We start from the raw sequence: 17,704 nt of genomic DNA, 5'->3' as shown, positions 1-17,704 counted from the left end.
AAACTCACCACCGACACCCAGTCTTTCCCGCGTCTCAGGGTCTCAGGCCTCCGGACTGGCTCACGGCACACCTGCGCCCTCCCCGCTGCAGGTACACCCTCCCTATTTCTCTTTCCAGGCCCAGCCAAAGCCCTCCTCCTCCGAGAAGGCCTCCTTGCTCCTCTCCAAAGAGCACAGGCTCCGTGTCCGCTGTCCCCCAGCACCGTGTGGGGAGATTACCACGGACCGTCCCCACATAAGCCCAGGGGAGGCCCAGACTCAGAGCAGATGTGGCAACAGAGGCAGAGGTCAGAGCAGAGCACTTTGAAGGTGGGGGACGGAGCCACGAGCCCAGAACCCAGAAAAGAAAGCTGTTTTGACCAAGAGAATACGGCAGAAGCGACCGGCCGGTTTCCGGGCCTCGGCCCAAAGACTCTGGCAGTTTCCACCGTGGTCCCAGGAACCCCTGCCAGAAGCCGCGAGCTGGCCCGTAAGAAGGGGGCCACCCTGGGCATGTCCGGTGGGGAGGCCGTGTCCCAGCTGAGCCCAGCCTTCCCTGCCGCGCGCCAGGACGTGAGGCGGCGCCTCGGACCCTGGGCCCTCCGGAGCAGCCGGGCCACCACTGGACGCCACGGAGCGACCTCTGGCAGTGCCCCCCCCCCCCCCCAGCACGCTTGCCTAGCTGGGCTCTGCCCAAATTCCCGGCCCCAGAAATCAGGACGCATAACAAAACGGTGGCTGTTTGAGGCTGCTAAGTGCCGGGGGAGGGGGGCTGTCGTGACAGCAGGTAACGGAAGACGGTCCAGAATGCGCAGCCGGGGATGAGCCACGCGTCTGAGCCCACAAGTCCTGCTCCCGTATCTTGTCCGTTTGGTTTCCATTGTGATTTCATTGGCCCCAATTCGAGATGGGCTGTGGATGCTGGGAGAGGCCCCAGAGCCCCAAGGCGGCCCAGCTGGAGGCAGGCCCGGGCCCAACTGAGATGTGCGGTCGTCAGGGGCGCCTGGGGGGCTCCGCCGGTTGAGCGTCAGACTTCGGCTCAGGTCACGATCTCGCGGTCTGTGAGTTCGAGCCCCGCGTTGGGCTCTGTGCTGACAGCTCCGAGCCTGGAGCCTGCTTCGGATTCTGTGTCCCCCTCTCTCTCTGCCCCTCCCCTGCTTGTGCTGTCTCTCTCTCTCTCTCTCGCTCTCAAAAATAAATAAAACCTTAAAAAAAATTTAAAAAAGGAGGGGGGCACCTGGGTGGCTCAGTCGGTTAAGCGGCTGACTTTGGCTCAGGTCATGATCTCGCAGTTCGTGGGTTCAAGCCCCGTGTCAGGCTCTGTGCTGACAGCTCGGAGCCTGGAGCCTGCTTCGGATTCTGTGTCTCCCTCTCTCTGCCCCTCCCCCCCCCCTTAAAAATAATTAAACATTAAAGAAAATTAAAACAAAACCAAAAGCGTGTGGTCCTTCCGCAGCGATTCTTCGGGGGGATGCGACACCAGTCTGCTCTTCCTCTGACCCCAGGGTTTCCAGAGGACTCCCAAACACGTGGCCCACGTGAACAACCACAAAAACCTTGCCAACGGCACTAACAGGCCTTTGCGTGTCCTGCTCTCTATGGAAAGCTGGTTTCTTGGTGGTTTCTCTTTGCCGGAGCTGTATGTCGGGGACACAAAGCAACATTCGGCCGGCCAAGCGGTCCCTGTGACGTGAGTCGCGTTGCCGCGGGAATGTGGGCGGGCCCTCCCCCCCACCTCTGACTTGGCCTCCCGTGTCCCCCTGAGAGGGACATGATGGCCTGGGACCCAGGCGGTCCTCTCTCCGCGTCCCCAGGGAGAGAGGAACGTGGCGGACGGGTGGCTCTCTTCCTCCTCCTGCTTCCTTTGGGAGCCAGAGCAGTGCAAGTCCTGGCCCTGCCCTCAGGAGGCCGGTGACCTCAGGCGAGGCTCCTAGCTTCCCCAGCCTCTGTTTCCCCAACTGGAAAGCAGAGATGCTGGCGCCCTCCTCCCAGCTGCAAAGAGTAAATACTGAGGGACACAGAAGCCTGTGTTCAGCTGCGAGTCAAATGTACCAACGATCCAAATCAATGGAGCTCTAGGGGCTGAGTGACGTCCCGGGCCACACGCGGGCGGGCCGTGTCGGACCAGGAAGCGGGCCCAGGACGCCGCAGTGACTTGCCCGGGGTCCCACAGCTAGGGGGCCTGGGTCCGCCGATTCCAAAGCCTGGCGTAGTGAACGTTCTTGGGGAGGGGGCCCTGCTGAGACGTGTCAAACGGGCCGACGCTGATGAGCTACTCCAAGACCCCCTTGCCTGCAGCTTAGCTCATGTTTCTTTCTTTCTTTTTTTAATGTTTATTTATTTTTGAGACAGAGAGAGACAGAGTGCAAGTGCGGGAGGGGCAGAGAGGGAGACACAGAATCCGAAGCGGGCTCCAGGCCCTCAGCTGTCAGCACAGAGCCCGACGCGGGGCTCGAACCCACGGACTGTGAGATCATGACCTGAGCCGAAGTCGGACGCTTAACTGACTGAGCCGCCACCCAGGCGCCCCCACATTTCCTTTTTCTAAAGCAGGCTTCCAGGGTGGGGAGGGGCCTGTAAGATCGTGAGACACTGAGGTCCCAGAAGGGGTGTGCCTGAAGTTGCAGGGCCCCCAGCCAAGCACGCCTCCTCCCCCGTGCCCTCAAGGCGCACGGACCTCCAGCCGGGCCTTGGGCCTCTCATGAGCCGCAGAGCGACTCATCCCCTGGGATTCGATGACCGCTCTCGGCAGCGCAGAAACCCACGCCGTGGATTTCTCCTCCCTCCCATCGCCCACCCGCTGGCTCAGAGAGGGGCTTGCTCAGTGGACTGGGTCAGTGCAGAGGATGACAACCGCCCCCGGGGCTCTGGATAAAAGGTGCTTCCTGGCTGGGAGGGGACGCCCAGGGCAGCAGCGAATCCTTTCTCACCGGGTCCCTCCCTGTGCACCCCGATGTGTGCGGGCCAAGGCCAGGGCCAGGTCTCCACAAGGACGCATGGATTACTAGACCCACAGCCTGAACTAAACTTCCAAGGTGCGTGTGGCAGGCGGGCGGGGGGGCTCTCCGCGGGTCAGCACCGTGTGCTCCCGGCCAACCGTCCGGCCCCAGAGGGCACCGGGGGTTCTCGGCACATAACCCTTGCTTGGAGTGATCAGCAGGTTCCTGCCCTGGTTTCGCAGGTGAGAGGCACACGAGTGAGGACAGGCTGTAGCTTTGGAGCGACGGGAGGGACGGAGCGGGAGGAGCAGCCGGCCGGCCCGGCTGGGGACCCGGGCCGCCTCGCTGGGCCACAAAGGCGGCCGGGAGGTCCCGGGCGCCCACGGAACCCGGCAGTGCACGTGGACAACCGCCGCGTGCAGGGGGCCGAGGGTGTGCCGGCGTGCCGCCAGGCCTGCTGGCTCCATCGCCGTGCCCGCGTGGCAACAGAAGACAAAGCCGGCTCAGAGAGGCAAATCGTTTCACGGGAAGTCACACGGCCTAAGGGTTCAAGTGAGAATCGGACTCCCAAGCCCTTGTAGCCGGAGCAGACCACGGCCTTGCATCCCGGGTGGGGGTCTGGTGGGACTGACCCTCCCACCCCTGCACAGCCGGCCTCTGTGGGAGGTGGAGGAGGAACCGGCAAGTTTCGTATCGTTCGCAAGACCAGCCCCCGAAACTCCCCGTGGGGCGGGGGGTTCTGGCAAGTCAGGCCGGCACACGACTTAGGAGCAGAGCCCAGGGAGGCCCGGCCCGGCCCCCACCCCAGAGGCCCTTCCCCAGGACGGCGGCTTCTGCTCTCCGGACAGCCACACGGTGCAGGAGACCAAAGACGGGTGTTCCCGGGCACGCAGGGAAAGAGAAGCGAAAGCCGGGCACCCCTCACTCCCTTCCTCGTGCGAGTGGCCGCTGGGTCAGCGGGAACCGTCCGCTCTGGGAGAGGAGCAGCTGGAAGTCACGTGGTCCTGCTCATTAACGAACGGCCCAACGGGGACCTCTGCCTCTGTCGCCCCCACTTCCCACTCCCTGCAGGTGCGAAGGAGCAGGAGAGGTGTGGGCAGGGGGACCCACCGCTTCCCCCCGAGTCTGGAAGCCCCCCACCCCTCTCTTCTCCCACCTGCCCACCTGCTTCACCTGTACGTGCAGGACGGAGCACACAGGTGAAGGAAATGCCACCGGGAATCTCTTTTATTTATAAGAGAATTTACGGGTGTCACTGTTAGTGCCTTTTTCTCCCCCTCTTATCTGACTTAAAAGGCCACAGAGCAGGGCAAGAATGACAAAATGAAGACCTAGTTTGTGTGCCCATGACGACACAGAGGGGAGAAGGGACAGGGGACGAGTTTTGTGCGGTGGCGGTAAGGCGAGTAACGTTATCGCCACTAACAACCAGTTTGTGATGAACGAAGCTATGAACTCTGATCCCAAGACGCAAACTATCGCCAAGTGTCTCGAGAAGAAATGCAAGATCTGAAAAGGTATGATGCGTGAAGACACTGAACTGTCATTTTAAAACTTCCCACGAAGAAAAGCCAAAGACATTGCCGTATGAGGTGACCGCAGATCAGTTCTTACGAACACAGACACCAAATCATCCGCAAGGTACCAGCAAAGCAAAGCAAATCTACGTAGAAAGAGATTACCCACCACGAACACGTGCGATTTATCCCAAGGATGCAAGGTCCGTTCAACATAAAAATTGATCAATGTAGCCACCATGTTATTAGAATAAAGGACAAAGCCTCTGTCATCATCTCCATAAAGGCAAAAAAAGCACATGGCCAAATCTCACATCCCTTCATAGGAAAAAAAACAAAACAAAACCCACCACTCGATGAGCCAGGAACACAAGGGCTTTTCCTCAGCCGGATAAAAAGCATCTATGAAAAACCCACAGCTAATACCATATTTAATGCTGAAAAACATAGCCACTTCCCGGTAAGAAGAGGAAAACACAAGGATGTGTGCTCGCCCCACTCCTTCCCAGCACTGGAGGTCCGGCCAGTGCAATCAGGCAGGAAAAGGAAGTGAAAGGCACCCCGGATGAACGGGGAGAAATAAAAGTATCTCTATTTACAGACGACAGGGTCTTGGATGTGGAAAATACTAAACAAAAAATCACAAAACATCCATAAGAACTAATAGATGATTTTACTTAGGCAGCAGGATATAAGATCAGCTTACAAAAATCAACTGCATTTCCTTTTAAAAAAATTTTTTTTTAATGTTTTATTTTTGAGACAGAGAGCACGAGCAGGGGAGGGGCAGAGAGAGAGCGAGACACAGAATCCGAAGCGGGCTCCAGGCCCTGAGCTGTGAGCACAGAGCCCGACGCGGGGCTCAAACTCACGAACTGTGAGATCATGACCTGAGCCGAGGTCGGACGCTCAACCGACTGAGCCACCCAGGTGCCCCAAATCAATTGCATTTCTATACACTAGGAGCGAACAATCCAAAAAATGAAATCACAAAACAATTTCTTTTACAACAGCATCCCAAAGAACAAAATACTTAAAAAAAAAAGACGTTTAACATAAAATCGCAAAACACATAGATGGAGAACTGTAAACCATCACTGAGAGAAACTTAAAAGATCCAAGTTAACAGAAAGACGTCCTGTGTTCATAAACCAGAAGACGCAATATTGGTAAGACAGCAACGCTCCCCAAAATGACCTACAGGGACAGCACAATCCCTACTGAAACCCCAGCTGCCTTTTTACAGAAACGGACAAACCGATTCTAGAATTAGCATGGAAACGCAAGAGACCCCAAGGGGCCAAATGTTTTTATTTATTTTTGAGACAGACCATGAACAGGGGAGGGGCAGAGAGAGGGGGAGACACAGAATCCGGAGCAGGCTCCAGGTTCCGAGCTGTCAGCACAGAGCCCGACGCGGGGCTCGAACCCACGGACCGTGAGATCATGACCTGAGCTGAAGTCGGACGCTCAACCGACTGAGCCACCCAGGCGATGGGCCATTGATTTTTGACAAGGATGCCAAGGCAATTCAGTGGCGGAAAGAATGGTGTCTTTAACAAATGGTCCTTGTGTGCGTGGAGTCATCCGGGAAGGCTTCCTGGAGGAGGAGACTATGAAGGAGGACTAACGGCAGGCAAGCCTGGCAGCAGGAACGGGTTCCCGTGGTCTGCACACCCTGTTGTTATGCCCCCCCGGGCCCTGGAGGTGGGGAGGGCATGGTTTCACCTCCAGTCACAGGGAGAGAAACTGGGGTTGCTTAAGTTAACCAGCCTGACTTCCCAAAGCTGGGACCTGCGTCCCCCCTCTGCCCTGAGGAGGCCCTCCCTCTTTCCACTACCCTGTATCTGCCCACATAGAGCCGTACCAAGTGCACACGTGCATTTTCTCTCTTCAGCGATGGCAAGGGCCAAAGATACCTCGAGTCTCTGACGTCCCCCTTGATACGTTACCTTAATTAGCTTGTTCTAAGGTGACAGCTTTCTGTTGCGTGCTTCTGAACTTAACGCAGCAAATTAACATTTGCGAATAGGATTTGGTGATGAATTTTAACGACTTCCATTCATTCACGGTCCACACAGATTACATATTTGCTACTCTACTTAATATGTTTATTGCCGTTTTATTGTAGTCGTTTGCAATGAAACGGCATAAAGTATTAATTTAAAGAGGCAACCGCATGGATCATCTCTCAAAAGTGGCACACACGATGTTTTCCAAAGGCTGTCCAGTGAGACTCGGCACTCCCTAAAGATACAAGGAACCGGGGCGCCTGGCGGGCTCGGTCGGTTAAGCGTCCGACTTCAGCCAGGTCACGATCTCGCGGTCCGTGAGTTCGAGCCCCGCGTCAGGCTCCGGGCTGATGGCTCGGAGCCTGGAGCCTGTTTCCGATTCTGTGTCTCCCTCTCTCTCTGCCCCTCCCCCGTTCATGCTCTGTCTCTCTCTGTCCCAAAAATAAATAAAAAACGTTGAAAAAAAAAATTAAAAAAAAAAAAAAAAAAAGACAAGGAACTGATTTTTACAGTTAAAACTGGCCCCAGAACAGGAATGAACCAAGACCTTTATAAAGGCATTTCTAACACCTGTCTTCGATCTGGTAACGGACATCTCTGGAGTTCAAGCTCTGTCAACGCACCCTGAAAGACACCTGCTCAAGACAGGGGTCCCAGGGTGACTCCCCCATACTGTGCTCAGAGAGATGGCTGTAGAAATCCACGACTTAGAGGTGTTTCGTCTTTCATTTTTAAAGCTTTATTACACAGGGACGCCTGGGGCGCTCAGCCGGTTAAGGTCCGACTCTTGGTTTCCCCTCGGATCACGATCTCGAGGTTTGTGAGTTTGAGCCCCACAGCGGGCCCCGCCAGCACGGAGCCAGCTTGGGATTCTCTCTCTCCCTCTCTCTCTCTGCCCCTACCCCGCTCATGTGCTCTTTCTCCTTCTCTCAGAATAAATAAATAAACTTGAAATAAATAAAGTTTTATTATTAGACAATAGGAGACAGAAGTGGTTTGGAACGACGAAATCGGCGATGTGAAAGGCATCACTGGAGTCGTCAGACGAAGGCACTGATGACGGAAGCAGCACGGATACACGGGCCAGGCCGAAGGCGGAGACACAGACAGCAGAAGCCTCAGGCCTGAAAATCCTGGAGCCTGGGACCGCCCGGGGGGGCCCCTTCTCACCAGCACCCCCAGAGGGGCCCGCCGTCACTGCATCTGCCAGTGCCGCCTTCCCAGGCGGGCGGCAGGGGTGCCGGGGCCACACCCACGGGCGGGAGCAGGTCACTCCAGTACATACCGACAGCGTGTAAAGAAGGAAACTTTGGTAAATTTTTGTTCCGGATACATCCGGGAACACTGTCGGTCAACATATCCTGCGTTCGCTAAGTGCTTACAAAATAGCTCTCCAGGGAGACCCCACCTGTGTGCATGTCTGGGGAGGGGAGGCAGCGGTGAGACCCCAAAGGTCTAGAGCTGAGCTGTCCAGCGGGGCAGCGGGAGGGGGGCACATCAGATGGGGCCGCCTGGGTGACACGGTCGGTTGAGCGTCTGACTCTTGGTTTCGGCTCAGGTCATGATCTCAGGACTTGTGGGTTTGAGCCCTACATCCGGCTCTGCACGGACAGTGTGGAGCCTGCTTGGGATTCTCTCTCTCTGTCTCTCTCTCTCTCTCTCTGCCTCTCCCCTACTCATGCCCACACGTGCACACGCTCTCTCTCTCAAAATAGACAAACATTAAAAAAACTTTTACATCAGTTAAAATTAAATAAAGTTAGAAATTCAGTGCCTCAACTGCACTGGCCACATTTCGAGTGCTCAACAGCCACAACCTGGCAGTGAGGACCATGTCTATCATCGCAGAAAGTTCTGGAAGACAGGGCCTACCTTTAGCTGCGGTGACACACCTGAGGTGCCGACTCCCACCCCCTTACCAGCCCCGCCCTCAGCTCCTTCTCCCAGGCCCCCCCCCAGATACCTCCTTCCCCCACATACCTCTCCCTGCCCCACAGTCATTTCCTACACCTGCCATAAACTAATCGCTACAAACTCCGCAGTTCAAAACCACAGAAGCTTCCTATCCTGCACCCATGGGGGTGTCAGAAGGCTAAAACAGGTCAACACGGCTGTAGTTTTACAGAAGCTCTAAGGGACGATCTGTTCCTTGTCTTTCCCAGCTCCAAAGGGCGGCCTGCATCCCCTGGCTCGAGGTCCCATGTCACTCCAACCTCCGCTTCTGTCCTCAGGCCTCTTCTCGGACTCAGACAGACCCTTGTGGTGACACCGGGGCTGCCTGGATGATCCGGGATCATTCCCTCCCCGTCCCACGATCCTTCCCCGACTCACATCTGCAGTTTCTTTCACCATGTAAGGTGACACCACCATGGGCTCAGGATCAGGACACTGACGTCCCCGGACGCCATCATTCTTCCCACCACATCCTACCCCCTTCACTCTAGGCCAAGAAGAAAGAGGGGGTCCCCAGCGTCTGTCTCCCCTGTGGCCCCGGAGCCCGTAAGAGGGAACAATGAAGGGTCCTTGTGCCCAGATGCCTCGGGAGAGACAAGTGACAGGTATGAGGCAGCACGTAGGCACCCCCCAGCGCCCCAGCCAGGACACTACCCTGAGAGTCTCCATTCTCATCCCTCCAAACCACATCGAGCCCCACTGTGGATCTTAAAGGTCATCAGCTTTTTGCGTGGGAAAGCACACTACATGCCACCTTCCACACGAAACGACCACCTAGTGGGCCCCACCCCCGCCCTGCAAACCCTGGTCTTCCTACACGTGGTGTAGACCAGACCCGACCGCCCGGCGGGGCCACGGGATAAAACATCTCCTTTGTCCTCCGTCATCCCAGGTACCCGAGTGCCTGGCCAACCGCCCGAAGCAGAGCGCACGAGCACGGCCAAGGCACTTGTTGCCAAGCAGGGGAAATATCTGGAGAGGCTCCTGGGGCAGCCTGCTCGGGTGGGGTGGTGATGCAGGAGGGCCCTAGAGACAGCCCAGAGCATCAAGGAAGGCTTCCCAGAGAAGGTGCCTCCGAAGGAGACTCCAAAGAGAGGAAGCTGGCCCGGAACCCTTTGGGGAGGGGGCGTCAAAGGCCTAAGCTCACGTCATCCCCCTCGCTCACTCCAGAAATAAGCAAACAAGCTGAGGTGGGGAGTGAGTTCAGGGTCGGGTGGCTAAGAAGGGGTGAGATCAGCCAGGAAGGGCAGGACACGCTGTGACACGAACACTCCCTGCTCGGCGGCTTAGACCCGACAGGAGCGCGTTGCTCCCTCGTGCTCGGCGTGGGCGTCAGCGGGAGGCACGCAGCGGTCACTCGGGCCACGACACAAACTCGCTTAGTGGCTCCCAAACTCCCCTCCCGACGTGGCCTGCCCCACCGTGGCGCCGGCTCGCTGGCCAAAGCAAAGAACAAGACCACGCTGCACTCCGGGGTGGTGGCACGCGTCCGGCCGTGGCCCGGGAGCCGGGAGCCACCGCAGCCGGCGAGCAGCACCGAGCCGCGGCGACGAGAGCTCTGCTCGCCGCCGCCGGATCTTGGCGCGGCACGCCGGGAGCGCGCGCGGCACGGCGGGAGCGCGCACCGCGCACTCCCCGCTGCAGGGAAAGGGCGCCTTTCGCATTCTCCGCAGGGTAAGCTGGGCTGCGGAAGGAAGGGTCTGGGGACGACCTCTCCGGGGCGTGGGAGTGTCCCACGGTCCCACCGAGGAAACGAGCAGGCCGCGGACCGGCTCACTTACTATTGCAGACTGACGCCAAACTGCTGGGTGGGCAGAGGGGGCCGCGGCGGCGGCGTCTTGGCGGGAGCGGGGACCCGGCCCCTGTGCAGGTTCCGGAGCTTCTCGTCGTATCTGCGGACACAGCAGAGGCGCGGCGCTCAGCCCGCGGGGGAGGAGCCTCGGACCACGCGCCGGGTGCCCCGAGCCTCACGCTTCTGGGCCCACGTGCCGCACCACCACCTCACACGTGTGCGGCTGTGTGCGCGTGTGCATCCGCCCCGCCCCCACAATCCCCCGCCGTCCTGGGCCTTCATCCCACCCCGGCACACGTCCAACCTCGCTTGCCAACCCTTGGCCAACATTTCACCCACATGTCTGCACAAAGGCTTCCCTCTGCTGGACACACCCTTTCCCAGCCTTTCCTGTCCCCTGGAAACTCACTTCAGCAGTCACCTCCTCCTGGAAGCTCTCCCTGATAGTCCCCTCCCTAGTTGTTCTCACCGACTTGTGGTCCCCACCGTGTGGGAGCATTCCAAGGGCAGGGTCACTCCCTACACCGCTCTGTGTGCCCGACTTCGGGCACGTGACCTGGCGCCCAGAAGAGCTAACACCTCCCCTGCCCCTGCAAGGCTGCCCACCTCGATGCGGCCTGGCGAGGACTCTGCTCCCTCGGCGAGCCCCCGGAGTGGGGACCGCAAAGGGCAGAGGGTGCCTGGCCGGGACTTCGAGACCAGCCCCTGTGCTGGCTGTGGGGCCAACCGGCCACATGCCTTCCTCTGCTCCCCTGACCCCACGGGAGAGACCACAGAGCCACATAAAATGAAGTGACAGACGCACTAACAGGGTTTCAGCAGAAGCCACGGGGGGGGGCGGGGCTGGTTTCCAGAGCACCTGCCACTGCCTCTGACGCTTCATTCCACACGCCCGAGAAATTCCCCTAGTTCTCTGCTCAAAAGCAAAAATGGCAAATAGCAAGGCAGCAAACTGCAGCTACGATCACGCCTTATTTTTTAAAATCAGTTTGCAACGCGGGGAGAGAATAACCTCCCGTCCCGCCAACGGCCTCCCGCAGCCTCGTTTCTCTGCGTCAGCAGCCGGCATCTTTGCTGACGCCGCAGATTTCTGGGCCGGATCTGCTGGGCGCACGTTTGGAAATGAAGCCTTCCACGCTCACGGGACTGGACGGAGGCCCGTGGAACCACGGAGGTGTTCTCCCGGCTGTCGGAAGAGGGTCTGACTCACCGCAGGACCTCGGGGGGGACGATCAGCTGGCCGTGTTTGAGGTGTTCGTGCAGCTCACTCAAATAGTTGAAATAGATGACTTTTCTCCCAAACTTATGACTGGAAGGGCAGAAGCAAGAGAATAAAAACCGATGAGGCGGCACCAGAGAGGCCAGGGGCCCGGGGGGGGGGAGGGGCGGTGGCGGCAGCCGAGGAAGAACAATGCGGGCGTTTTCCGTATTAAGTGAACGTTAAGTGCTGACGCCAGAGAAAACCGGGCCCTAACGGAAGCAGCGCACGTCTGCAGAGGTTTTGCTTTCGTAAGATCTCGGCTGCGCCAAACACTCTTGAGAGTCTCATCTGCACGAAAATAAATAGTTGCCTCCAATGTGAAGCTGCCGAGAGTGAATCTGCACAGACCCGGGAGATGCAGGGAGGGGCCCCGAGGGCCTGCGGTTCCCGCTTGGCGGTGGCTTCCCTTTTGGGCACCCCTCCCTCTTCCAGGCTCCCGTCGGGGACAGGGACCAAGAGAGACACTGGTCTCTCTCCAGGACGGTGGCACCCAAGAGGCCACACCGGAGCGAGCCTCACGGAGACAACCCCCCCCCCCAAATCCACCCACCCACCGCCCAGCGCCCCAGTCCTCCCTCGGAAACGGGTCCTCCCCCCGAGCGAGACCAGCCAGGCGAATGCCCACTGGCCGACACCTGGTGGGCACCGGCACCTGGCTGCCGTTAGTAACGCGCCCGTTTCCTGAGCTGCACGGCGGGCGCAGAACAGGATCCGGCGGGTGAGAAGGCACATGCCCGGCCCAGCCCTGCTCCTGGCAGGCCGCCACCACCTGTCCCCTGCCGCGGCTCTACTGAAGTGCAGTTGGCTTCCACAAAACTGCACGGATCTCACGTGCACAACGCGGGGAACGTGGACGCAGGCACACACCGTGATACCATCACCACGATCAAGGGACCAAGCATATCCGCTGTCTACAAAGCTCTCCTGGGCATCCCTTTGCTCTGTGTGTGTGGTCAGAACACTCAGCAGATGTGCCCTCTTGACAAATCTTCAAGCGCAGGACACCGTGTTGGCCGCCGCAGGCTCCACGCTGGCCATCCAGAGCCCAGCAAACTTCTAGAACCTTTCTTTCCCTTCTCTAACTGAAGCTGAGCTGTTCTACCGGAAGGCAGTCTGGAGCCCAGAGTCCGCGGAGGCCGAGCCGTGTGCGCTGGCTCCCCCTAGTGGATGAGTGGGAATCGGACCAAGTGCCCGGACCCCCAGCCACCTGCCCCTAAGGGCTGAGGGGGCCTGACCATCTCCCGTGAACTGCCTGTGGGTGGGGGGACAGAGAGCTTCCAAGCTGCAGGGAGGCCTCTGGTGCCAACCCACACTGCCCGTGCAGGAGTGCCCCCCACTTTCGCTCTGTTTCTGCCTGACCCCCTCTAGCTGGTCCCCTCTAGCATTTGCTGGTCCCCAGGCTCTGGAGGGCAGATGCTTCCTGCCTCTCATACCCGGAAAGACCCTGGGGCAGTCCAGGCAAGGGAATTCAATCACCAGGCCCCACCTCCAGAGGTCTGAGTCAGGAGGTAGGGGCTGGACCCGGGGAAACTCCTGTTCATGGGCTCTGGAGAGCCTCTGGATTTGCCCTCCTCATTTTCAAATGAGGACTTCAAGGCTCAGAGAGGTCAAGCAGCTGCCCAAGGCCACACAGCCAGAGCCCAGTCCTGGCTCCGGGGTCTCCAACCCTCAGTCCTGAGGTTGTCTCCTGGCACCTGCTTGTGTCCATGCCTGAGGCAGGATAAGGGGCAGAGCCACACAGGGAATCCCAGCTGAGCCATTACTCACGGTGTGACCTCAGGCAAGCTGCTTAATCTCTCTGAGCATTAACCTCCTCTCCTTTGGAAGAGGGAAAATACAGCTGATGTCATAGGATTGTTTTGGGGTGCTATGCACGTACGGTGCATAAGAAATTGTAATTCAAGTAATCACAAAAGGATAATAAAAAGGTTTTTTTTTTAAAAAAATGAGTCAGGGGGCGCCTGGGTGGCTCAGTCGGTTAGGCAACCAGCTTCGGCTCAGGCCATGATCTAATGGTTCGTGGGTTCGAGCCCCGCGTCGGGGTCTGTGCTAATGGCTCAGAGCCTGGAGCCTGCTTCGGATTCTGTGCCTCCCCCTGTCTCTGCCCCTCCCCTGCTCACGCTCTGTATCTGTCTCTCAATAATACATAAACGTTAAAAAATTTTTTTAAAAAAATGAGTCAGGAGGTAGGGGCTGGGCAAATGCTAGCAGCAAACATTGAGCACTGGCTATTGCCAGGCAGGCCCTGTTCTAAACACTCCGTCAATACATTGTTGCCACAGGATCGGTACAGCCGCACAGTCTGTCTCCCGGGGAAATTAAGGCAGAGGGAGGCTGCATGTCTTGCGCAGAGGAACAGGTGATCAGAGGCGGGGCAAGTCAAGCCTGAGCTCCAGAACCACCGCAGCCTCTGGGCTGCCGCACTACAGAGTGGGAGAGGGGTTTTCCCCCAAGAACTGGAGAGGTTTCTAGAACTCTCAGAGCTTTTCTAAGGTGAGTGACAGCACCCAGGAGCAGGAGAACATCTGAGCGGTCTTCTCGGGCACTAGGGTAACGGGCACTGGCTTTCTCACCACGTCAGCTAGGGACCGGCGTGGTGGCCCTGGTTAAACAACGGAACAGACGAACGAAATCCCACCGTCCCAACAGGTGCGTGTGTGGCTGCGGCACAGGCAGCCAGGTGGGAACACTGACTGCGTGGGAATCCTCCCGAAATGAAAGGAACTCTGGCCTCAGAAGTCTCTCCCCACCTTAAATGGGAACAGACTCAAGGCTGCCGTTCCAGGCATTCTCCCAGTGGCACCTGCAGACCTGGGAACTGCAGCCGGCCCCAGTGACAGGGCCGCACGGGCCACGCTCTCTGGAACGAGCACTGGTCTGAGTTTGGGAGTCCTTGTAGTGAATCATGAAACCCGAGGTGGTACTGGGGACCCCCAACGCAGGTGCATAAAGTAGGTGCTCAGGCCAGGGCGGGATTTAAAACAGCAGGTACAGGGTCACCTGGGTGGCTCAGTTGATTAGGCGTCCGACTTCGGCTCAGGTTATGATCTCGCGGTCTGTGGGTTCGAGCCCCACGTCGGGCTCTGTGCTGACAGCTCGGAGCCTGGAGAGTCTGCTTTGGATTCTGTGTCTCCCTCTCTCTCTGCCCCTCCCCTGCTCCTGTCCTGTTTCTCTCTCTCTCTCTCTCTCTCTCTCTCAAAAAATAAATACACATTAAAAAATAATAATAATAATAAAATGCCAGGTACAAAGCTCGCAGCTGTCGTGAGCTGGCGTCCTATTCGTGACCGTCAGCCGTTGTGACCCGCCACAGCCGTGGGGCGGGCAGAGTGCCCCAGACACGGGTGCCCCAGGGACGAGACCGCCACGGTGCCACAGAGGGAGGGCCGTCCCCCCGCCCCACGGGATGCAGCCTCCTGCCCCGGCGAGGTCCTCGCCTAGAGCACCACGTACCTGATGAGGGGTTTGAAGATGGTCCACAGGACTTTGATGAAGTTGGTGGGGTGCACAACATAGAGCGCCTTCAAGTTCTTTTTGTACCTGAGGAGGGAAGCGTGGGAGGACTTCAGAGCAATACACCCCGCACCCGAAGCTGAGCCCTGACCGTGAGCCTCAGAACCTTCGCTCTCTGAACAGAGCCACTTTAAGGACGTTGGCCCAAAAGCAGGAAGGGGAATCGGGACCTCCCGTCCACTGGCACCACCTGGCACGCACACGGCACTTCACAGTTTGCGAGAGCAGAGCCCCCTTGCGGGTGCTCACCCAGGGGGAGGGGCGGGGCGCACCGAGCAGTTCGCAAGGGCAGGCCGCTGGGAGAGCCCCGGTGCGCCCGCCAACGGGGTACCGGGCACCCACTTAAAGAGCCTGCGTGCTCCCCTCATTCCAGAATAAGTCAGCGCAGAGCCACGAGGCTGAGGCAAGGAGGCTGGCACCGTGCGGGGTGGCCTGGCCAGGTGCTGCGGGGAGGGAGGGGGGCGTCTACGTGCAGCCAGCGCGGTCCCCCTGTCGCCCGCTGTCCGAATTTCAGGAATTTGGGGAGCTGGTTGTAAAAAGCAGCCATGATTAAATAATACGAACACGTAATTAAGTAAATCATGTTAAACGCCAAGGTAATAAATACTCGAAACTCCTCACTTCCGGCTTATTTTACTCGCTTTACTCTTTCCTGCGCCCCCGAGCCTATTCTGTCTGTGTATCTGAATAACAGTAGTCCATACCCAGTGTCGCCCTCCGACTCCGCGTCCAGGGGCGGCACGCTGGTGCCCTGAGGCTGGCCACGGTGGCAGGAGATCGCACGGGTCACAAACCAGTCGCCCCAAGCCCCCGAGAGCTGGTTAGCACGCGCGGAGCAGGGGGCTGCCGGGTCAGACCCCGGGGGGCAGGGGTGAGGACAGGGGAGTGACAGAGGCCGGGAGAGGGGTGCTGGAGCCGGCAGGTGTGCGTGAGCAGGGCTCCCTCACGGGGAGGTGGCGGGACGGGAAGGCGGGGTGTGCAGGGGCGGGGTGGCCCGATCAGTAACCGGACCCGTGAGGGGGGCTGGTCAGATGCTGGGTGACAGACGGGCGGGCACGTCAGTGAGGGAAGCGCGAGCAGCGCCTCCCCACCAGAGACGAGGGCTGCAGACCCACAGAGGAAACCAGAGCGGGCCCCGGGCTGCAGGACAGGAACAGCGGGCGTCGGGGTGAACACGCGGGGCCCGGCAGGGACGGACAGGTGTGAGCAGCGCCCCAAGGGTCCACGGGTAGTGCCTGGGAGCCAGTCACCCCAGAAGCAACAAGCACACTACTCTGACACCCCGGCTCCTAGAGAAATGGCGGAACGCCCCGTGCGGGGTAAGGACAATGCAAGGGGCGCCTGGAGCATCTTCTTGTGCTAGAAAATGGGGGGGGGGGGCACTCAGCGTAAGGGGACACGTCTGAGGGCCCCAGGAGCCAGGCTGGAAGGGGGCCCCCTTGGCCGAATTTGGATTTGAACGCTGAATATGGTCATGGATTATAACCCATTGAAAGAAACAGGAAACCACAAGTCCACATTGATACGAATGAGCCAGGACGGCGAAGCTCTTCCTTATGGTAAATCGCCGGTGGCTTCAATCGCCACTCGGCCACCGTCCCAGCAACCACTGGGCCAAGAAACGGCAACGGAGACAAAGGCCCATCACAAGACACTTCGATGGGGAGCAAGACACCCACAGTCTCAAAGTATCTCCCAAGGAGATACTAACTAAGGACAAAAAGAACGGCTCTTCATGCAGAGAGGGGGGAGGTGTAGCGACTTGTGGACGGCCCAGGGTCCCCGAGGGCAGGGGCCACCGAGTGCATCCTTCCGTGGAGGTGGCTTCCCGGAAGGGGGTCGCAACACATGTGGGGGGACCGGTTCTCCCTTGAAAGGAGTGACCTGGAGGCACAGTCTGGAGAATAAGGAGCCAACAGCCAAGAGAAAAAATTCAGGAAAACCCGCTGGGGTGCAGTCACGGCAGACAGAAAACCCTTGCGGTATAAATCTCACCAAATTGGATTCGGGGCTCCACTTGCACGCCTCTGGTGACGGGGGACTCACTATCCCAGCAGACCCTCCCCTGCTGGTTCCGATGTCTAGAAGGTCCATCTTTCTGGATTCCATCGAGCCAGGATCTGTGATCCTACCCCCACCCCCTGGTCCACCTTCGTGGCAAGTAGGGAGTCCCGCAGAATAAGTCGGCCTCCTTCCATTTGACAATTTATCTGTATCAGCTCACCACAGGCCTACACACGCATCTCACTCCTCCTCAAGCACCTTCCGTGGCTCTCGTTGCCTCCTTCGCCACCTCCCTCCGCGATTCCCCAGGGGAACCCATCCCCCCCCTCGTCCAGCCCTCCCCCCACGGAGCCTCAGCTCACCCGACTCTTTCTTCGGTCTGCCACTTGGCAATGCCCTGCCCATCCCTCCAGAGGCTGCTCAAAGGCCGCCTCCCCCACCCGGCCTCTGGCCCCACCTGGCTCCCATCTTCCCGCCCAACACGGAGAGCCCGCCACGTGCAGACCCCTTCCCACGCGCAGGGGAGGGGACACGGACACGGGTCGGAGGGTGGCAGCCAGGCACGGTGCGTGGGCACAAACACACCGCTCTGCGCATGCGCTGTCTGCTCAGGGACCTTGAGGCCGCAGGGGAGGGGCCGGCGATGCTTCGGGGACAACCCAGGAAAGCTTCATGGGGGAGGGGCCAGAGCTGGGGCCCGGTTGCCTCTGGCTCCGCTCGGGGCCGGGCACAAG

The 17,704-nt window shown here is 58.9% G+C and overlaps 1 protein-coding gene across 6 annotated transcripts in view; it reads right to left on the bottom strand.

Moving 5' to 3' along the window:
* Positions 1–17,704, bottom strand: part of ARHGAP8 (Rho GTPase activating protein 8) — a 64,541-nt gene that overhangs the window by 14,986 nt on the left and 31,851 nt on the right. For 5 of the 6 annotated variants that reach the window (XM_078449329.2, XM_078449330.2, XM_078449331.2 and 2 more), the window contains 3 exons: positions 14,907–14,993; positions 11,403–11,501; positions 10,182–10,292 (listed from right to left, as the gene is read on the bottom strand). In XM_078449329.2, coding sequence (XP_078305455.2) covers positions 10,182–10,292; positions 11,403–11,501; positions 14,907–14,993 — 297 coding nt within the window. The remainder of the gene's footprint in view (positions 1–10,181; positions 10,293–11,402; positions 11,502–14,906; positions 14,994–17,704) is intronic. The other variant, XM_078449332.2, reaches the window with a different exon arrangement.

The sequence above is a fragment of the Panthera onca genome, chromosome B4, assembly GCF_046562875.1.
Source record: "Panthera onca isolate mPanOnc1 chromosome B4, mPanOnc1 haplotype 2, whole genome shotgun sequence".
Lineage (NCBI taxonomy): Eukaryota > Metazoa > Chordata > Mammalia > Carnivora > Felidae > Panthera > Panthera onca.
The sequence above is the reverse complement of the archived record's forward strand: the minus strand, read 5'-3'. Positions and strand labels throughout refer to the sequence as shown.